The sequence below is a fragment of the Salvia splendens genome, chromosome 7 (genome assembly GCF_004379255.2).
Source record: "Salvia splendens isolate huo1 chromosome 7, SspV2, whole genome shotgun sequence".
In the NCBI taxonomy this organism is placed as follows: Eukaryota; Viridiplantae; Streptophyta; class Magnoliopsida; order Lamiales; family Lamiaceae; genus Salvia; species Salvia splendens.
The window spans coordinates 20,679,376-20,700,310 of record NC_056038.1 but is presented as its reverse complement, the minus strand read 5'-3'; the positions used below and the strand labels follow the sequence as shown (position 1 = coordinate 20,700,310).

The 20,935-nt window shown below is 38.3% G+C and overlaps 2 protein-coding genes across 2 annotated transcripts; one reads left to right on the top strand and one right to left on the bottom strand.

The window, feature by feature from the left end:
* Positions 1–1,268: 1,268 nt before the first annotated feature.
* On the bottom strand, positions 1,269–1,747 carry LOC121810557. The gene is made up of 2 exons (XM_042211321.1): positions 1,418–1,747; positions 1,269–1,358 (listed from the first exon to the last, which is right to left on the bottom strand). Exons 1-2 carry the CDS (start codon positions 1,745–1,747, stop codon positions 1,269–1,271), a joined length of 420 nt encoding a protein of 139 aa, XP_042067255.1.
* Positions 1,748–14,588: 12,841 nt separating this feature from the next.
* On the top strand, positions 14,589–15,663 carry LOC121810556 (protein TIC110, chloroplastic-like). The gene is made up of 3 exons (XM_042211319.1): positions 14,589–14,642; positions 15,118–15,330; positions 15,418–15,663. The coding sequence occupies exons 1-3, from the start codon at positions 14,589–14,591 to the stop codon at positions 15,661–15,663; spliced, it is 513 nt and encodes a 170-aa protein (XP_042067253.1).
* The last annotated feature ends 5,272 nt before the right edge of the window (positions 15,664–20,935 follow it).

Genomic DNA, 20,935 nt, shown 5'->3' with positions numbered 1-20,935 from the left:
ACCGGGAGAAGGAAGGCTTCATCGAGGAACTTGATCCGGGGGGGATTATCCATCACGGGGATATCTCTATTGCGGGTCTCAATTGAGGGATAGAGTTATGTTTTGTGATGGGAAGGTTCCGTCATTTTAATTGTAATTGAATTGCTAAGAGTACATTGATGACCACTCTGGTTGATACGGAGGCCCTCGTTGTACTCTAATTGGTTGTTGCGAATCGTCACTTTTGGGCGATTCGCTGTTTTGGTTGTTCGTAACAATTGACTTTGGTAATGCACAGGTATGGGTCCGCCTCAACCCTCTACCCTCGTGGTGTTTCTATATAAAAAAAGGGAAAATCTTGGAGACCCCTTCTGTAGGACAGAAAAAGACATATGCCGCTGGACCCTAACTGGGAACGGCAATTTCACCTTGGCCTTAGCATGGCAATTAGCTCGGACTCACCAGCCATCCTACATCATTTATGAACACCTCTGGTGCAAGGCTCTGACCCCCTCCATGTCCATCTTCATGTGGCGGTTAGTGGCTAATCGCATCCCTGTTCACATAAAGATCCAATGGAGGATGGTGCAAATGGCATCCAAATGCAGATGCTGCAAGGCATCAGGGGTGAAAACTGCTGAACATCTCTTCATCGAAAGCGAGGTGGCCCAGCACCTCTGGTCCTTCTATGGAAGATGGTTTATTAACACACCTAATGCAGGAGGAGATGCGAGAAGCATCACACAGAGAATTCGACAGTGGTGGTCTGCCTACCCTGCCATGACCATATTCACATCAGTTCCGTCCTCCCCTATTTTTTTTGAAGCATAAAGCTTTATTATTTTTTTAAAACACCTCGAGGGTGGAGGGTTAAGGCGGACCCACACCTGTGCATTACCAAAGTCAATTGCAACGAACAACCAAAACACTGAATCGCCCAAAAGTGACGATTCGCAGCAACCGATTAGAGTACAACAAGGGCCTCCCTTTCAACTAGAGTGGTCATCAATGTACTCTTAGCAATCCAATTACAATTAACATGACGGAAAACTTCCCGTCACAAAACATACCTCCATTCCTCAATTAAGACCCGCAATAGGGATACCCCCGCGATGGATAATCCCACCTAGATCAAGTTCCTTGATGAAGCCTTCCTTCTCCCGGTCGGGGAGCCCACATGAGACACGCATTGAGCAAGTGCCCGGCTCGTTCGCGCTAGAGTCAACTCGATCAAATGAAACCGTAGCCACGTTTTTTTTAAGATGATTCTATCAACATAGTTAGCATCACTATTTGCTCAATTCTTCATTCTGAGTTTGAGCAGTTATTAAACACCAGCTCAAAATTTCAATTGCAACTGTATAAACAGACAATACTATCTAAAAATCCAAAACAGAATTAAACAAATTCGTCTGCGTAGATGATCCAATCGCAATACCTCACCAATCAATTCGAAGAAGGGCCCCAGCAGCCTGCGGTAGTGGATAGGCCTTGAGAGCTCCTCCCCTACATCAATTACGACGCTCGACATGCCCTTCTCTTGGAGGCGGGTCCCGATCTTATCGCCGATTCGTGATGCGGTCTTCGAGTCCCAGTAGATGCTCGACCGTGGGAATCGGTTCAATTTCGCTCTGTAAGCTTTGATGAACTCTTCCTCGCTCGATGAGGCCATGGCTATGATCGACTTTGAGCTGCTGCACGTCACCTGCGCCGTGATTTTCTGGCTGGACAGAACTAATTGGAGGAGGTGTGTGCCATGCGCCGCCATTTCCGCCGGCACGGCGGTGCCAATTTGTGGTTTCGAGAGTTAGGAATTTGGTATTTGATGCAATAGTTAATCTAGTCTTGTTATGAAATACCGTAGCCACGTTTTTCTTTTTTTTTATTAAAAACCATCATGGTGGAGGGTTCGTGGGTCCCTCATCCCTATATTTCAAAAGGTGATGAATACAAAACGTGGCCATACCCGAAAGTGATGTCCCTTCACAAACTTAGGAGTAGTATGCGGTCGGTAGCCACATGCCCAGACCTCATCATACTCCCTTTCAAAAGTCAAAATACAATTAAGCAAAACCAAAGGCTATACCCTTCTTTCCTCCAAAGCAAGAGTCTATTCTTCATCCTCATTTTGGACCCGAATGTTCGGGATTCCCATTGTATCCATTCTAGTTATTGTTGTAAGGTGTCTTGGCGCCGTGAAGGCATTCATACGGCAGTAGTCGGTACGTTCCAAACCCATTTTAGCGAGGAGATCTCCGGCCCTATTCCCTTCCCGATGGATTAAGGTGAAACGCATGTCTCGTTGGCGCTTGAGGGTTGCAAGCTGTGCCATCACCCGACTAATGTGGGCCGGACCCCAACTTGTGCCATTAAGGAGCTTGACCGCTTGTTGTGCGTCCGATTCAACCCAAATAGGTCGATTGAATTCCAAGGCGAGGGTCAGCCCAAGTTGGACGGCAAGAAGCTCCGCTTCAAGGGCCGAGTGAGCCGCAAGCGGGGAGGCAAAGGCTGCAAGCATTTTACCCTTGTGATCTCGGATAATTCCTCCTCCCCCGGCTTTATCCGACGCTTCCATGTATGCACCGTCGGTGTTGAGCTTGATCCAGGGATCATCTGGCGGGTACCATTTGATTGCCAATGCGAGAGGCCTAGTTCTCCTTGGCTCGGCATGGCTTGGTATAGTGATTTTGAGGCGAACTCCTTTCCAGTGCTTCATCTTGTAGATTCCGTTGGCCATACTATTTCTGATGAAGACTTGTACTTGCCAAACCACATTGAATGGCTTAAATTGCGCCAATTGATGGCGGTTCCTATTCCATTCCGCCCAAATGAACCATAATATAAGATACGGCATGACCCGACTAAGGTGTTTCTTGCCGGGTTGCTGGATTCTTTGTGCCCAGACTTCAAGCCTTTCTGGGATAGTATCATTGATCCAGAGGGGTGGTGAAGATCCCTCAAACCAGGAGTCAAACTCCCTCCATACCCCGGACGGTCGTGGGTGTGTGTGGATGGACGGCGGTATGAATCGAAGTGGGGAGGGGGGATTGCTAGAGAGAAGGGAGAGCGTCTCTCTCTAGAAAATTCAGACTCCGAAATACCGTAGCCACGTTGCTGCCTTTGAGGAGTTTTTCTACGTAATTTACTTTTTGGTTATCTCCTTTCACTTGGTGTGGTGGATAAATCACTTCTCCCTTTCGTCGTTTAGTCACTAATTGAAACCCGTCTTCATCCACTTGGACTTGCACCCTCGGTGATGCTTTCAAACTAGGAGCCGCTTCCGCACTGCTCTTCTCTTCGCAAGGCCCCGACTCGGTCTCCACCTTTGGCATAGACCCTTGGTCTGGCTTCGGATTGTGGGTGCCACGCAAAGGATTTTTCAGCCTCCATTCCCGACGGGTGGGTTTTGAAGCAGAATGGGGTCGACGGGGTTGTGGCGGTCGAGTGGGATCCGTGGTGGCCTGCTCCGTTTTCCTCCCTAGGACAAGCCATGTTTCCTTGACGTGCCCAACATGCTTACATTCCGCAATTCAAAATCTCAAAAATTTCCATCCCAAATTCTCCATTTCCATCGAAGATTGCACTCCCAAATAATGGATGGTCAAGATGATGCTAAACAAAGCACGGCTGACATGACTGCATTTGTCCAAAATCTTCTTCAGCAAATGCAATCAAGGTTTTAGATAATGTAAGGATCTATCATCTCTAAAATTGATGAGATGGGTAACCGGATTGATGAGTTGGAGCAGAGCATCAACTATCTTAGGACCGAGATGGGTCAAGAGGGCTCCGGAGAAGAACCAAAGTCCGGTGGAAATAGCTAAAGAAATGAGTGTACATTCATATTCCGGAGTATTGCTGATGCTATTTCTTGCTTGTTTTAGATTGTCAATTGTATCAATTATAGTGTCTCAATTACTGTTGAGGAGCCATTATACAAGAATCACTAGCTTTAGGAGCACAAACTTGTGATTGACCTTCAACTGTGTTTTCTAATCAAAGATCGTTTTGCAGTAAAACAAAACATGCTTACATTCCGCACAAAATAGGGGAATTCGGTCCCATACCACCTTGTACCTAGTGTCTTTGCCTAGGATGTTGAGAATGATTGATCTCTACCAGTGGAGGCGTCGATATATCAATCTAAATACACATCCGGGCAAAGGTGAGTCGGGTTTAGTTGAAGGTCGCATGATCCACTTGGATTGGCCTCCCCAACAACTTGCCAATCTCAAAGAGGGCTACTTGGTCATAGAGATGGATCGGGAGTCCTACCGCCTTACACCAAACGGCCGCAATAGGTGTCTCAAAGAACGTGTCGAACTCCGGAGTCCATTTGAACACCCTCATTGGATGATGCTCTACAAACAAAACCGGCGCCCCATTGGGACCATTGAGCATCCGGCCGTAGTCTCGTACATCACGGAATTGGATTAGGATGTGCTTGGCATTAACGAACTTCCATTTGAGGCCATCGACGAAGTTGATGTTGGAAAGGGATTTTTGGATTTGTTGTGGCGTTGGGAGGGTGTGGGAGAACTTTCTGATGATGGCGTGCCCTACCTTGTCCGCCAACCACTTTGTTTTCTCGTTTGAGAATGTAAGCGAAGGGATCCCCTCACACCATCCGGTTGTCCCCATCTCCCTGTCGTGATCAGCGTCAAGGTTCACCGCATCGGATTTCGGTGTTCCTCCACTATCCAGCCCGGCACACGAGTTGACCAGAGCTCCTCTTGTGCAACGGCATCGTTCTCCTCCGGTAGTACACCCTCCATCCGAGTTCCGTTCACAACTTCCGGCTGGTGCCTAGCCGAGTTTTCCTTCTGTCCCATGGAGAAACGAAGCTCCTACGCGAGTAATGGGAGAACTCCCGGCACCACCTCAAACACACCATTGCTGGCTTCAAAAGGCCCAGGTCGCGCCATTCTCTTCTACCGGCCCATCTCTCTCTCCCCTGGCAGGGAGCTCCCACCGTCTTTTCCGGCAATGGCGCTACCTCGGCCATTAGTTCCGGCAACAAGCTCTTCAAACTCAAACACAATCTTCTTCCTCATCCGTTCAGTCTCCGTCAGTGGCACACAAGCGTTGCGTTTTGTGTTACCACCGGCTTTTACGGGGAGAGGAGTGGCTGGCTTTTTCATTTTCCGTTTTGCATTGGTTGGACGGAAAACCCATTGCGGCGAGGGAGAGGGGCTTGTGTCCTTGACCTCCTTCCCCGGTGAGTCCCTTCCGGGCTGGACCATGACTGCCGTTAGGCCGGCCGCATATCCACCTTACCCAAAGGCGGGGGAGAGGGCCGAGAAATTAGTGAGAAGTTAGAGAGAAGTTAGAGAGAGGTTAGAGAGGCAAGGAAACTTTTTTTTTCCATCCTCCCCTGTTTGATTATGTGGCTCCTATATCTTGAAAGAAATAATTGCACGTTTGGAGTTGCTTCGTTTAATGCGGGCATGTTATCTGGCGGATCAACCAGCAACTAGAACGCATCATTCTCGGAGGTACCTCGAATATAGAACACTAGAATGGAATGCAGTTCCAACACCATTTGCTGATTGGCCATAGACCAAAGGAAAAAATCATTGGAGCATCCAAAGTGAGCTGGTCGGCTCCTATGGCCAACTGGATAAAAGTAAATACTGATGGTGCATACTCACCTGCAAAGAATACGGCCGGAGGGGGAGGAATAATCCGCGACCCGGAAGGCAAGCTGGTATCCGCTTTTTGTACGTCCTTCTCTGTGTCCTCTAGCCTTGAGGCAGAACTAAAAGCATTTGAATTGGGCATCAGATATGCGGTCAGACACAGGGATAATATTTGGATGGAAGCGGATGCAACCTCAATCGTTCAAATGATGACAAAGGATGAGCACGGCCCAGCAGCGATCAGACACACCGTTGGCCGTGTCAAGAACCTAAACATCAAAATCTCCTACATTACTCGAGAAGGAAATAAACCAGCAGACTTCCTTGCAGAACGTTGATTAGAAGGCCAAGGCCTAAGTGTCTTTGAGCAAGCCACAGCTCCGGATAGGTTGAAAGCTTTGGTTGAATTGGAGGCAAATAGAATACGAAATTTTTGATTCCAAACTCGGTGGTCAGAATAATAAAAGATGGAGGTTTCTCTCGGGAAGATTGGCATGGAGTTGGGTTTAGAGTATTCAGGTGACTCAGTCCTCGGTTGAGGAGGGCCCTTTTCGTACTCTTGAGGTGTTCTATTTTATCCTTCTATGATACCTATGTAATCCGTAATTGTAATATGTTGTTCATTAGCCACTTTATGGCTACTTTTGTAACCCAAAATGATTTTGTGAAATGAACGGGTTGAGGGTCTGCCTACCCCTCCACCAAGAAGGCGTTTGTCCCAAAAAAAAAAGCAAACCATTTCAATCAAAATGACCTAAAAACTTTCATTGTACGATCTCTGTTAGGTAATAGCGTCAAGATAGAATCATTTTGGTAGATACATCATAGAAATTGTCATATCTTAAAAGCTTAGTTGAAACATAACTCATATATATGGGTTTTTTAGGCCAACAAGCTAACCTTTTAAATCAGAATTGCCCACACACATGCATTGTGTGGTATCTATAGTATAATGACATCGAAGACAAGATCAATTTGGTCAATAGAGCATAATAATCATTGTTGTTTTGTGCAAGTTCATTTAAAGCTTAACTCTTTATATTTGGGTTTACTTGGCCAACAAGCAAACCATTTCAATCTGATATGTACTTAATTTTTGGCGCTAGGGATTGTTGCCGGTTCGATGACTATGCAGTTTCATCTGATATGTACTTAATTTTTGTTCCCATTTGTAATAGTTGTTTTGTTTGTTTGTTGCTTCTTGCAAGACAATCCACTTTTGGGATGGTCTTTGTTAAAACTCTTCGGTTTTGATGATATATAGGGGATGAGGGTCCTACTCAACCCTCCACCGTGAAGGTGTTCGATTAAAAAAAAAAAAGCAAACCATTTCAATCCAATGAGGCGATTTCACCTTCAGTGCGTGGGATTTTCACACACTGATTGAATCTGCGTCATTCCGTTTTCACTGTTCACTGAGTTCTGTATTTGGTTAACGTCCGATTTCATTGGTTTTCTCGATTGCTAGCTCTGCTTTTCCTGTCCGATTCCTGCCCCGATTACCGTTCTTCACTCGATTCTAGAAGGTTTTGGTGTTGCTGGAGTTAGAGCGGGGCGAGGTTGGTGTAGGGGTTTCAGGATGGCTGGAAATCGAGAGGGGTTCTGGATCCGGTAGTAGATTCGAGAGATCTCATCCCGGAAGTGAGGGACAAACGAATCTTAATCTGTAGAAGGTTAGGCGATTGGAGAGGACAAAGCTACCTCGGACCATCTCAACGCGAGGGCGTCTTCTTAATTCGAGGCCAAAATCTCTTCTCCTACGAATGGCCGAGATGAGGAAAGGGGGTTTGAGGGGTAGGGTTCTATGACATTCGGGGAGAAAGGGTTTTGAGGTCTCTGAGTTAAATATGTTGTCTGGAAAAAAGAGGTCAGGGGGAGGAGGTTGCAGATGCTTGAGACTATCTCGGAAGGTAAGGAAGGTCAGCTAGAAGTTGCGGGGGCAAGAGAGGGCTTTGCTGAAGACGGAATTTTGGAGGGAGAGATGATGGTGGATCAGGGTAACAAAGCCTCGTGCAAATCTTGTACAGTTCATCAATTTCTTTAACTGTGCTGTGGGAGATCAAAGGAATGCCAATTCACGATTGAACTACTTGGATTACTCAACTATTCCTGATTTGTCAACCAAATTGCCTATTGAGAAGCATGCATCTACAATCTACACTAATTCCATTTTCAAACATGTACAACAGGAAATAAGTATGGTATGTGAGATTGTTTCTATAACTGTTGAGGATAACATCAAGATGCATAAGGTCAAGGACCAATATGGTAGAATATGGGATGTTAAGCATGATTGTAAGCAAGACACATTCGACTGTAGTTGTAAGAAGTTTTCCAGAATTGGTTTGTTATGTTGCCATATATTTTGTTTGTTGAAGAATAAGTCTGCTAATCTCATTCCTGAGAAATATTTTGGTCGAAGGTGGTTGAAGAGCTCTTTACTAAAGGCAGCCCATGGTCTACCATCTGAGGAGATACAACCATTTGAACGTGTGCTCCATTTTTAACCTTATTTGTAAAAACTCTATTTTTCAGTCAGATAAATGATAGTATTTATTGTAATAATGTTATATTTTACCTTGCAGATTTGGATGAAAAGCAGGAAGTTAAGAAAAAGTTGTTCTCCAACTTTTATCGATTAGTCCAAAAGTCTGAGGGAAGTATGGATCATCTGTCTTTGTTATGTGCTGGTCTTGATGATTTTGGAAGAGCATATATTTGGAAATTGTGCAATACCTTCAGTCATTGAAAAGAAAAAGATGGTTGAGGAATTTTATGGAATGGCAGTACCTGATGTCATTGATGTACACCCTCCAGACATTGTTAGAACCAAAGGATCAGCTAGTGACAAGGTATCAAAGAGGAAGAGTGCAATAAAGAAAGCAAATAAGCCTTTACGACGCTGTGGTAAATGTCATGAGATGGGTCGTCATGATTCAAGAAATTGTGGTAGAGTCAATGAGAAGGCAGATTGAAGCCATTTGATATAAAATGACACTTTCAGCTGATAGAATGATACTTTCACCTAATAGAATGATACTTTCAGCAGATAAAATGATAGGTATTTTTGGTGTATAAAATGACATTTTTGTTTAATAAAATGATACATTGGGCTTATAAAATGACACTTTGGCTGATAACATGATACTCTTTTTGTTAACAAAATGATACATTGTTCATAAAATGACACTTTAACTTGATAAAATGATAATCTAAGAGGATAAAATGACAGTAACCTTATAAAAATGATAGTTTAAGTACATAAAATGATTGTTTATATGATTAAAATGATATAGAAATGATAGTTTCAAATGATAAAATGATACTTTTGGATAAAATGATAAAATGATAGTTTCGGTGGATAAAATGATAGTTTCAGTGTGTAAAATGATACTTTTGCATCATAAAATGATAGTTTCAGTGGGTAAAACGATAAAATGATACTTTTGCATAAAATGATAAAATGATAGTTTCGGTGGATAAAATGATAGTTTCCGTGGGTAAAATGATACTTTTGCATCATAAAATGATAGTTTCAGTGGATAAAATGATAGGTTTGATGATATTTTTTGGTTGTTCTGTTTTATTTGAAAATGATACTTTTGCATCATAAAATGATAGTGTAAGGGGATAAAATGATAGTTTCAAACGATAAAATGATACCTTTGCATAAAATGATAAAATGATAGTTTTGGGGAATAAAATGATAGTTTCAGTGGGTAGAATGATACTTTTGCATCATAAAATGATAGTTTCAGTGGGTAAAATGATAGTTTATAAAATGATGTTACTTTCAGATAAAATATTACTTTCAGCGCATAAAATTGTACTATTGTTTATAAAATGATACATTTGTCATAAAATGACACTTTAACCTGATAAAATGATAATCTAAGCGGATAAAATGATACTCGCAGCAGATAAAATGATACTTCTGACCTATAAAATGACAAAATGATACTTGCAGCAGATAAAATGATACTTGCAGCAGATAAAATGATAATCTTGGGGATTATATTCGAAATCACTATTACAAAACACTAGTATCATGTCATACAAGTTACTATTACAAGTAATAGCTCTCTTTAGGGGGTTCAAATTCTCTAATCATCTTTTCAACATCGATTTCCCCATTTTTGCTATCATTCTGAAACTTCTTATGTATCATTGTTAATGTCTCAAAAGCCTTCTTGTTAGTATCTCCAATAAGCAATGCTTCAGTATATTTGGCACGGAGTTTTGTGAAAGCCTATGTCCCCTTCTTCATTAAACCCGAATTCCAGTTACGAACAGCACCACCCATGTAAGTCTCCAAATGGCGCATCACATAAACTCCACAGTCAACTTTATTTGTATCGTTTTGCCATGGCATATTCATGTGTCTGGTTTTTGACATTTTGACAATTCTCCCCATTGATGGATTAACTCCATTTTCAATATAAATTCGGAAGAAATGTTTCTATTCAAATAACACAAAACATACATGAGGTTGATTAAAAAGTACTAAATGATATTCAATGCATTTTAACTAATAAATATTGAATGCATTTAACTAAACATACCAGCATCCGTGGTGCATCTCCATATTTCTTCTCAATCAACTCTTCACTAATCAGAGCATTGTCAATCACATCCATCATTTGGATTTTGAGATTGAAGCAAATGATATAAAAATGTTCGTACGCCCAGATCGGAAAGAATATCTAATTTTCAAAACATTATATACAAATGTCATTTTCAAAAATATAGGTATGTTGTTCTGTAATGTATATCTCATTATGACTTACCATGTCATAATTTTCCCATTTGAAATTTTCAATCTTTGACACAAATTCATTTAACGCTGAGCAGAATCTTTCATGAGCGTTGGCTTCAGTCCATTCAGATTTCCTTGCAGTAATATTGTATACCTGACATGCTTACATTTTTGTAAATAAATTTAACTTTTAATCTAACACTATTATTAATTTTCTCGTTTACTGTACCGTAGGTGTGGTGTTGATGAAAAGACAACTCGCGGTGACGCCTTTGATTTGAATTTTTCTTGGTAGTTGACGTACACAACCCATGCATCTATGATGTTGATACTGACGTATGTACGTGGAGCAAGGCTGTGGAAATCAATCTTGAACATGCTCATCATGTTGTTCTCATAAACTGTCTCATAACTGATTTCAAATTCATATTTAATGTTAGTTAAAAGAACTTAATAAGAATATAATTATGTAATTCAAAACTTACTATTCGCTTTCTTCATGTGTCATCAACCAGTACATTATTTCTTTCCCTTCTTTATTCAGTTTTCCTTTTAGATTTACTGCTCTGATATTGTAGGGAGAGCACAATGCTTCAACAATTTTCTTTGTTGTCCTGGCCACTTTCTCCTTTTCAACTGGAGGTTCTTGGGAAACCATCTTCTTCCCTTTGTCCTTTTTCAAATTTTCTTGGAAAACTTCATTATCTCCTATTTCACCATGTATATCCTCCATGATAGTGGATATTATGGTGGTATATGCTCTGTCATGCTTTCATTCAAAAATATAAATTGTTATTGACAGAAGGAATATTATTCTACCCAATGGAACTCATATTATCAGCCAAAAAGTATCATTTTATCAGCCTAAAATCTAAAACTATCATTATGAAACAAAAATATCATTTTACCCACTGAAACTATCATTTTATTCCCCGAAACTATCATTTTATCATTGTATGCAAAAGTATCATTATATCATTTGAAACTATCATTTTATGATGCAAAATTATCATTTTATCACTGAACCTATCATTTTACCCACTGAAACTATCATTTTATTTCCCGAAACTATCATTTTATGCAAAAGTATCATTTTATCATTTGAAACTATCATTTTATCCCCTTACACTATCATTTTATGATGCAAAAGTATCATTTTTCAAATAAAACATAACAACCAAAAAACATCATCAAACCTATATCATTTTAACCATATAAACAATCATTTTATGTACTTAAACTATCATTTTTAAAAGTTACCTCATATTCATCATTGAGAAAGAATTGAACTTCTTTCTCTAGCCTTTTTCCTTCTCTTCTCGAGCTGCTTTATTAGCCATTTCCTTTTCGCTCTCATTCTGTTTCTCTTGCTCGTTTTCCACCTCATCATTTTTTTCCTTCTCCATATCCTTTTTCTGATTAATATTTTGATTCTCATCTGGAGTGTTCTCATATTCCGGTATCAGAGTGGAGGTAGGAAACTCATTCCTATTTTTCAGTATACATGCCCTCTCAGCAGCTTTAGTTAGCTCAATCATGATATCGATCCATTCAGGATCATCAATTTCATCATTGCTCATAGCATGTGTCATTGTTTTTTGAGTTTCTATAACATTCTGCACACCTTCCTCTCTCAATCCCATTGCATTTCTTGTTGTATCACAGATTATCTTAAAGCTGTCAAAGTTCCTGAGTTCATTCGGTGCTTCTTCAAGGACATCAAGCATCTTCAACATTGAGGCTTTACAATCCCTGGCAGCTTCCTTCCATTTATCTATGAAAGTCTTTTCTTGACTTCCACTGCTTGTCCCCTCTTCATCATGATCATTCATCATCAAAGCTTGTACATCTTCAGGTTCATCATCTTCATCTTTAGATTCATCATCTTCATCATTCTCTTCATGTGGTTGCTTTATATATCGGTCATACTTATGACCGAGACCAAAATCTGAATCAATCATTTCTGCTCTTTGTCTTTATTTCAACAGTTCGGCAGTCCATCCTTTAACTGTTGGATAACATCTTGGCACCATTTTTTTTTCAAAGACAATTCTGTCCACGTAACAAGCCTACATTAACAAAAACTAAATATTAGTTTTTCTGTAAATAGATTCATAGACAATGGAAAACAAATATATTCTTACCACTACAAAGATAACTGGTCCGGTAAATATCTTTGCTGTGTTTCTTTTCTATCTCTTTTGTGTTTCATGCAATTTAGATATGACATAGCTACACCAATTGTATTCTTTGATCTTCTCAATATCATCTATGTAATCTAAAATTTGTGGGCTCACATTTCCATCGGCAGGAGTATTGATCAAGGCATACTCCACGAGAACCATAAAATTCCATTTGAACCACTCACCACCTTCTTCGTCTTTCTTCATCTGCTCTACAATATACTTTGGCAACATTTTTTTCTCTCCACCTTTACAGAATCTAGCAATTTGTGTTTTGATGTTGATATTCTTCTGAAATTTGATCCTATTCATAGGTAGAGATCCAATCGGGAACCCAAGAGTTATGTGAACATCTTCATCATCTAAAAACAGTGATTCCCCGCTGTTCAATTGAATTGATGAACTTTTAGGCATAAAGTTGTAAATCAGATAATATGTCAATGCTCTTGGGAAACTTCTTATATTGAAGTTTAAGAGTGCGCCAAACCCAATCTCTCGAACAACTCTTTTTTTATTCTTATTTAGAGATTCAAGCCTGTCAACGAAGAATTCAGTGTTCCTTCTTCCTGCCAAAGTTGGTGTCTGAATGGCTGTATCATCTTGAATGACTTTTTTCTTGCCCTTCTTTAAAAGTGCCTTACTATTAATTGCATCATCATTCTTTCTTTTCTTCTTATTTCTTATACTTTCTATTTCATCTGCTAATAGTCTATCATCATCATCAGCAGCATCATCACGAATGTTCTTTCCTAATACACAAAAGATTTCAGTGTGTTAAACGGTTTATGTCATTATATAAAGTCAAAGTATCATTTTATCCCCTGAAACTATCATTTTATCCACTGAAACTATCATTTTATCCACTGAAACTATCATTTTATCATTTTATGCAAAAGTATCATTTTATCATTTGAAACTATCATTTTATGATTCAAAAATATCATTTTATCAGCCAAAAATCTAAAACTATCATTATGAAACAAAAATATCATTTTATCACTGAACCTATCATTTTACCTACTGAAACTATCATTTTACCTACTGAAACTATCATTTTATTCCCCGAAATTATCATTTTATCATTTTATGCAAAAGTATCATTTTATCATTTGAAACTATCATTTTATGATGCAAAAGTATCATTTTATCACTTAACATATCATTCTACCCACTGAAACTATCATTTTATCATTTTATGCAAAAGTATCATTTTATCATTTGAAACTATCATTTTATCCCTTACACTATCATTTTATGATGCAAAAATATCATTTTTATCATTTGAACCTATCATTTCATAATCTGAAACCATCATTTTATCTCCTGAAACTATCAGTTTATCCACTGAAACTATCATTTTCTAAATTTCAATTAGTTCAAAACAGCAGAAACAAATGTCTGAAACCATCATTTTATCCCCTGAAACCATAATTTTATCCACTGAAACTATCATTTATCTACACAAATATCTTTTTATCTACTCGAAGTATAATTTCATAATCTGAAACCATCATTTTATCAAGTGCAACTATCATTTTACCATTTGAAAGTATCATTTCCTAAATTTCAATTAGTTCAAAACAGCAGAGAGAGCCTAACTTGTCACTTAAGTAGAACAAAACACTACTCACAAAATCAGCACTCAAAGAAACTGCTTCGAATCTGCATTACTGCTGCACACAATTTTCTAAACCAAAGAGTTTTACTAATAGATCATGGCTTCTCAAGTGTAAAAGGTCAGGAGGTTAGGATATGGAATAAGGTATGAATTGATGATACAAAACAAAGTATGAAGTAAATTCAAAGTAAATTCACCATGCTATCATATGTAACTCTAAATCTACACTAAAAAACTATAGAATCTAAAAAAACGTGAATCACTGGCAAAATGATAAAATAGAGCCAAAACAACAGTGAAATAAGTAATAAACTTCATCCAACAGTTCTTCGATAATGCTAGAGCGTTTTCCGTCATCATATTCCAGAATTTGTATGGTTTTTCCTTTGAAGCGGAAGAATTAAGGGTTTGAAATGGGATTCGGAGGGTTTGATGGCGATTCGGAGGGTTTGACTGCGATTCGGAGAGTTTGAGTGTGAGAGAAATTGAATGTAGCGTTTAATCCACGATTCTTTTTATGCGCCCAATTTTACAACGAAATGACAAATTTGCCCTTAAGATATCCGAATATGATAGTTTTATTTGATAAAATGATAGTTTTGTTAGATTAAATCTAGACCACATATTTTAAAAATGTGTGGTAGAGATTTAGTTATAGGGTTATCACACAAATTGGGGTTATCATTATAATGCACCCCTATATATATATATATATATATATATATATATAGGGTAGTAATCTAGGGCAAGTGCCCATTAACTATATAGCTAGAGAACAAATCACCGCCACAAGATCAAGAAAATCAAGGGCTAGTATTAATACATGTAATTATAGAATTTAAGGAGAAATTAGTTACCTCAATCATAAATTTACTCCACAATAACAAGGCGGGGGTATAATTGTCATTGCAGCCAAAATTACGTCATTGGCAAATTCACAAGTTCAATTCATTTGAGAACAAACCCGCGTTCTTCACCTCTTCTCCTCTTCTCTTCTGCAAAATTAAACCGCGATTCAACATCGTTGTTGCCTTCGCCGTAGCCATTGATGCTGAGAAGGCCAGACAAGTTGTTCATGAACTTGCTCAGGCTAGATTATCTTATTCTCTTGTTCAAGCAGTAGCACTGCTACGGCAGAGAAACAATCAAGGAGTGGTAAGTGGCACAAGTTTAGTTACATTCTGCGGTCTTACAATAGTCTCAGCACGAGTGTTGCTCGACTAAATTTCTGTCTCATTGCAGGTTAATTCTTTGAACGATTTGTTAGCCTGCGATAAGGCTGTACCCGCAACCCCCGTTTCATGGGAGGTGCCTGAGGAACTGGCAGACCTCTTTCTCGTGTACTTGAAAAGCGATCAGGCGCCTGAGAAAGTAGCAAGAGTACAGTATCTACTGAACATCAGCGACTCGACAGCAGAATCTCTACAAGCTATGAAATATAAGGGATCATCAAATGGATCAGCTGAGCAGGAGGAGTTTGTATTTTGATTTGAAAATGTCACTTTTTAGGATTAATAGTTGGCCGGTCGAAGTTTGATGCAAAAATGCTACTAATGGTTGCCAATTTTGTCTCATATTGTTAGAGCATAGAACACGGTGAGCAGGATGATGATGTTGAGTGGAATTCTTTGTATTTTATAGATGTTGTACAAGTAAAATAAGTTAGATACACTGGAAAGATAAATTGCTTAATGCAAAAAAGTGATTAATATTTCTGCTCTTGCTAGGAATGAATGTATTTGCTTCCCTATTTCATTTGATATAATGTAAGTTTTAGTGGAAAATATCACTCTAAGCATGTTTTTACTTCACTGATATGAAGAAAATAGATGACTATATCCAAAAATCAAAGAAACATCACTCTAACAGTTGAACACATCACTATAACCATGTTTTTACTTCACTAATGTTAATAAAATACATCACTATAGCAAAAAATCAAAGAAACATCACTATACTCATGTTTTTACTTCACTGTTGTTAACAAAATACATCACTATAGCCAAAACTCAAAGAAACATCACTCTAACCCTAGATTACATCACTATTAGCATGATTTTACTTCACTGTTGTTAACAAAACATATCACTATTAGCATGGTTTTACTTCACTGTTGTTAACAAAACACATCACTATTAACATGATTTTACTTCACTGTTGTTAACAAAACACATCACTATTAGCATGATTTTACTTCACTGTTGTAAAAAAACACATCACTATTAGTATGATTTTACTTCACTGTTGTTAATAAAACACATCAGTATTAGCATGATTTTACTTCACTGTTGTTAACAAAACACATCACTATTAGCATGATTTTACTTCACTATTGTTAATAAAATACATCACTATTAGCATGATTTTACTTCATTGTTGTTAACAAAACACATCACTATTAGCATGATTTTACTTCACTGTTGTTAACAAAACACATCACTATTAGCATGATTTTACTTCACTGCTGTTGATAAAACATACACTATTAGCATGATTGTACTTCACTGTTGTTGATAAAAACACATCACTATTAGCATGATTTTACTTCACTGTTGTTAACAAAATACATCACTATTAACATGATTTTACTTCACTGTAGTTAACAAAACACGTCACTATTAGCATGATTTTACTTCTCAATTTCTAGAAAAATGCAAAATTTGAATTGCCTATCTTGACAAACTCTCTTCAGTCTACGGTTATTATCGCTTCAGTATTCACACAATAGCAGCCGAATGGGAATGGGAATGGGAATTGGACATCTGCATTCATCTCAACACTTATCTATAAATACCATTCTTACTTCTTCCAAACAATCACAAACACATTTCCAATAATCTCTCTATTTTCTTTGATATTTTACTAATTTGTGAAATGGCAAAATCACATGAAATAGAGCACCCTGTGAAGGCCTTTGGATTGGCTGCTACAGACTCATCTGGCCATCTCTCTCCTTTCGAATTCTCCAGAAATTCTCCAGAAGGTGCTTTTCCTATATATCTCTCTATAATGATGGTGATGAATCCAGCTAGGAAACTAAGTAACCTATACTGATACTCGATCAATTTGCAGGGCAACTGGTGATGATGATGTGCGGAGTGGAAGCGGTACAGAGGCAGTTGAGGTCCACCACCTGCCCCGCCACCAGCCCCTCTGTCCTGATCGCCTTTGCCAGCTTCCCCACCGCAGCCAGTATCCTCTCCGGCGCCACCCCCACTTTGGCCGTCGCCATGAATTCAAAAGCAAATGCCAACAAAGCAAATATCTCTATGCAGTTTTTATTAACTAAAGTTGATTTCCTAAAATACCCATATGCAGTTTTTATTAACTAAAAATGTTTACTTATTTTGGTCATTGGATTAAGATAATGAGTGGCTGAGATTTGTTATCTAGTTATACACTTAATATTAGTTATACTTTGATCATCCTCCTATATATATATATATATATATATATATAGGGGAGCATTATTCTCCTATTCATCCCTTAGATCCTTTATTCTTCTTAATATGGGCCGTTAGATCTCATTCATCAACGGTACAGATGATCTGCATTATTACACTATAATGGTGCATTATTAGTCGGTGTGCATTATTCAACTGAAAATGTGCATTATTAAATTATAATGGTGCATTATTAGTCGGTGTGCATTATTCAACTGAAAATCTGCATTATTAAATGACACATGGCACCAATCTAACCGTCGGATGACAAAATCGTGGGGCTGAGATTAAAAAGAACAAAGAACAAAAGATACAAAAAGGAAATGAATACATCCATATATATATATATATAGAGGTGTGATCAAATACAAACCCTCTATAATACAAACTATACAAACTTTAGGCGTTGACATTGTTGACATTCCCCTCACTGACAGAATTTGTATTATGCGTTGACATTGACATTCCCTCCAGTGACAGAATTTATATTAGGCGTTGACATTGATCCTACACACTCCTTGTAAGTAATCAACGGTTAGCAATGGGATTCATATGTCAATGTCAACGCCTAATACAAATTCTGTCACTGGGGGGAATGTCAATGTCAACGCATAATACAAATTCTGTCACTGGGGGAAATATCAACAATGTCAACGCCTAAAGTATGTATAGTTTGTATTATAGAGGGTTTGTAGATTATCTTGACCCTATATAGATATATATATATATATATAAATATATATATATATATAGGGATGTATTCATTTCCTTTTCCTATCTCCTTTTTCCTTCTTGATCTCAGCCCCACGATTTTGTCATCCGACGGTTAGATTGGTGCCACGTGTCATTTAATAATGCATATTTTCCGTTGAATAATGCACACCGACTAATAATGCACCATTATAGTGTAATAATGCAGATTTTCAGTTGAATAATGCACACCGACTAATAATGCAACATTATAGTGTAATAATGCATATCATCTGGACCGTTGATGAATGCGATCTAACGGCTCATATTAAGAAGAATAAAGGATCTAAGGGATGAATAGGAGAATAACGCTCCCCTATATATATATAGAGAGAGAGAGTTGTGATCAATGTCGAACCATTCTTAAAGACCGAACTAGAGACTAAATCTCATCCACTCATTAATCACATCTAATGGTTATTAATAATTACACATTAGCTGGTTTTTTTATTTAGTTAAATTGACACAAGGGTAGTTTTGGAATAACCAAAATGATGCAGTTACGTGTATACACCATTTCCCTTCCCAAATCCAATCCACTACTCTCGATCTCTACGTTTCTCTCTCACCTATCCGCAGTGCAACTACCTCCATCGTGCGGTCTACCCCGTCCCACCGCATCGGAGTTGAGGAAGAAACACCACTCTGCGGAGTGGATCTTCGATCTAGTGGAGATGGAGAAGCTCTCCGACTACATATGGAAAGAGGCATATAGCGTCGTGGAACAAGCTGATGGCAGAGCAGAACAAATTCATGGAACGGATTCACGGCAGTTTCTCGCTGCATTGCGCATCTATGGGGCGTGAACGAGGATGTGGTTCAGGAAGCGTACGATTTGAATATGATGGTATCGGCGTAATGGGTGGTGGTGATGGGGAGGATGGTAGATAACATAAGAAGATAATTGATGAGGTTATGAGAATGGGCTGGAGGGGATGCTAGACGAGTTGCCGTTAGTGGCTGAGAAGAGGTAGAAGCTGCAGAGCAGCGTCACCTTCTTTAGTCGTTGTGATTGATTGGAGGCATTTCTGAGTGGAGAAGAAAGTCTGGAAATCGTCATTATTTAGATTTATATATGACTTCAAACACCTAGGCTATAACTTCATTCAATTAGATTATTACTTCATTCACCTGGGTTATTACTTCATTTGACTAGGTTATTACTTCGTTTTCTATTCTATTACTTTATTCAAATAGCGGCAAGGGTTGAAGTAGTCAGAAAGTTTCACGACTTGAGAAAGAAATAAAGAATATGTCCAAGCCCGACTGTAAATGTGTCAAATGTGGCGAGGTTGGTCGGCTTGATTCAAGGAATTGCGACAAGATATGGAAGAAGAAGAAGAAGAAGAAGAAGAAGAAGAAGAAGAAGAAGAAGAAGAAGAAGAAGAAGAAGAAGAAGAAGAAGAAGAAGAAGAAGAAGAAGAAGAAGAAGAAGAAGAACTGATGAGCTTATTTCCTTATAGTAAATTATTCATTCCAGTAGGTTTCGTACTTCATTCATGTAGTTATTTACTTCATTCCAGTTGTTTATTACTTCACTACACTTTGAATTTGAATTTATTTAAATTTTTGGCACACATTAAATCAAATAGACCATATGAAGTGTTTTATTAATGAAGTATTTATTCTTTATTATGATGTATTCGTATGCTAAGGCTGAACCTGCCTATTAATCATTCTTGTATGTTCAATACTTCATTGTCGTAGTTTATTACTTCATTCCACTAGTTTATTACTTCATTCCAGTAATTTATTAGTGTGTGTGAACTAAAATCGTTTGGATTTTCTCCAAAATAGCCAATTATTTCCATAGTAGGAGAAAGTTGGTAAATCGTCATCTGGTTTGATTTTGAAGGATTTCTGGTGGAAATCATCGCGGTAGATTGAAGGAATTTTTCAGAGTGGGGAAGAACGGATGGAGAACTGTGTTGTATATATAGTTTGCGAAAAATTAATATTGTAATGAACCAAATAACGCACTTGATGAAGTTATAACCTTAAGTAATGAAGTAATATGAACTGAACTGTGTTGTATGCGTAGTTTGCAAAGAATTATTCAATAAAGTTATAACCACATGTAATGAAGTAATATGAACTGAATTGTGTTTATGTATAAGTGCACAGTTGGACTTGTACCTTTATTGACTAAATAACATAATTGATGAAATTATAATCTCATTTAATAAGGTAGTGAACTGAAGTAATAACCCACCTGATGTTCGATGAAGTAAAAAACTATTGCGATGAAGTGATATACTTGTTAAATGAAGTAAATGCACGTACAAATGAAGTAGTGATTACTCTTCCTGATCTTCACTTGAATCCTTTATAGCATTGGTTTATAAACTTCATTTCATAAATGATTTAGTTCATTTCGTCCGTTCATTACTTTGAGTCAACATAAAACAAGACAAGAACTATTGATAAATGATTGTCCAACAGAACATTTATCACGATAATAATAATCATATGCTATATATTTTGTTTGGAAAGAGATTGGAAGGTTAACATATAATGAAACAAAATGCAAAAAAAGTACTTCGTTCGTAAAATTATTATGTGCTTTT

Coding starts and splice junctions, on each gene's coding strand:
- LOC121810557 (XM_042211321.1), bottom strand. CDS start 1,747: ATGGCGGCGCATGGCACACACCTCCTCCAATTAGTTCTGTCCAGCCAG. Junction 1,359..1,417: donor TCTTCGAATTGATTGGTGAG/GTATTGCGATTG, acceptor TTGGATTTTTAG/ATAGTATTGTCTGTTTATAC.
- LOC121810556 (XM_042211319.1), top strand. CDS start 14,589: ATGGGATTCGGAGGGTTTGATGGCGATTCGGAGGGTTTGACTGCGATT. Junction 14,643..15,117: donor GTTTGACTGCGATTCGGAGA/GTTTGAGTGTGA, acceptor CAAATTCACAAG/TTCAATTCATTTGAGAACAA. Junction 15,331..15,417: donor AGAGAAACAATCAAGGAGTG/GTAAGTGGCACA, acceptor GTCTCATTGCAG/GTTAATTCTTTGAACGATTT.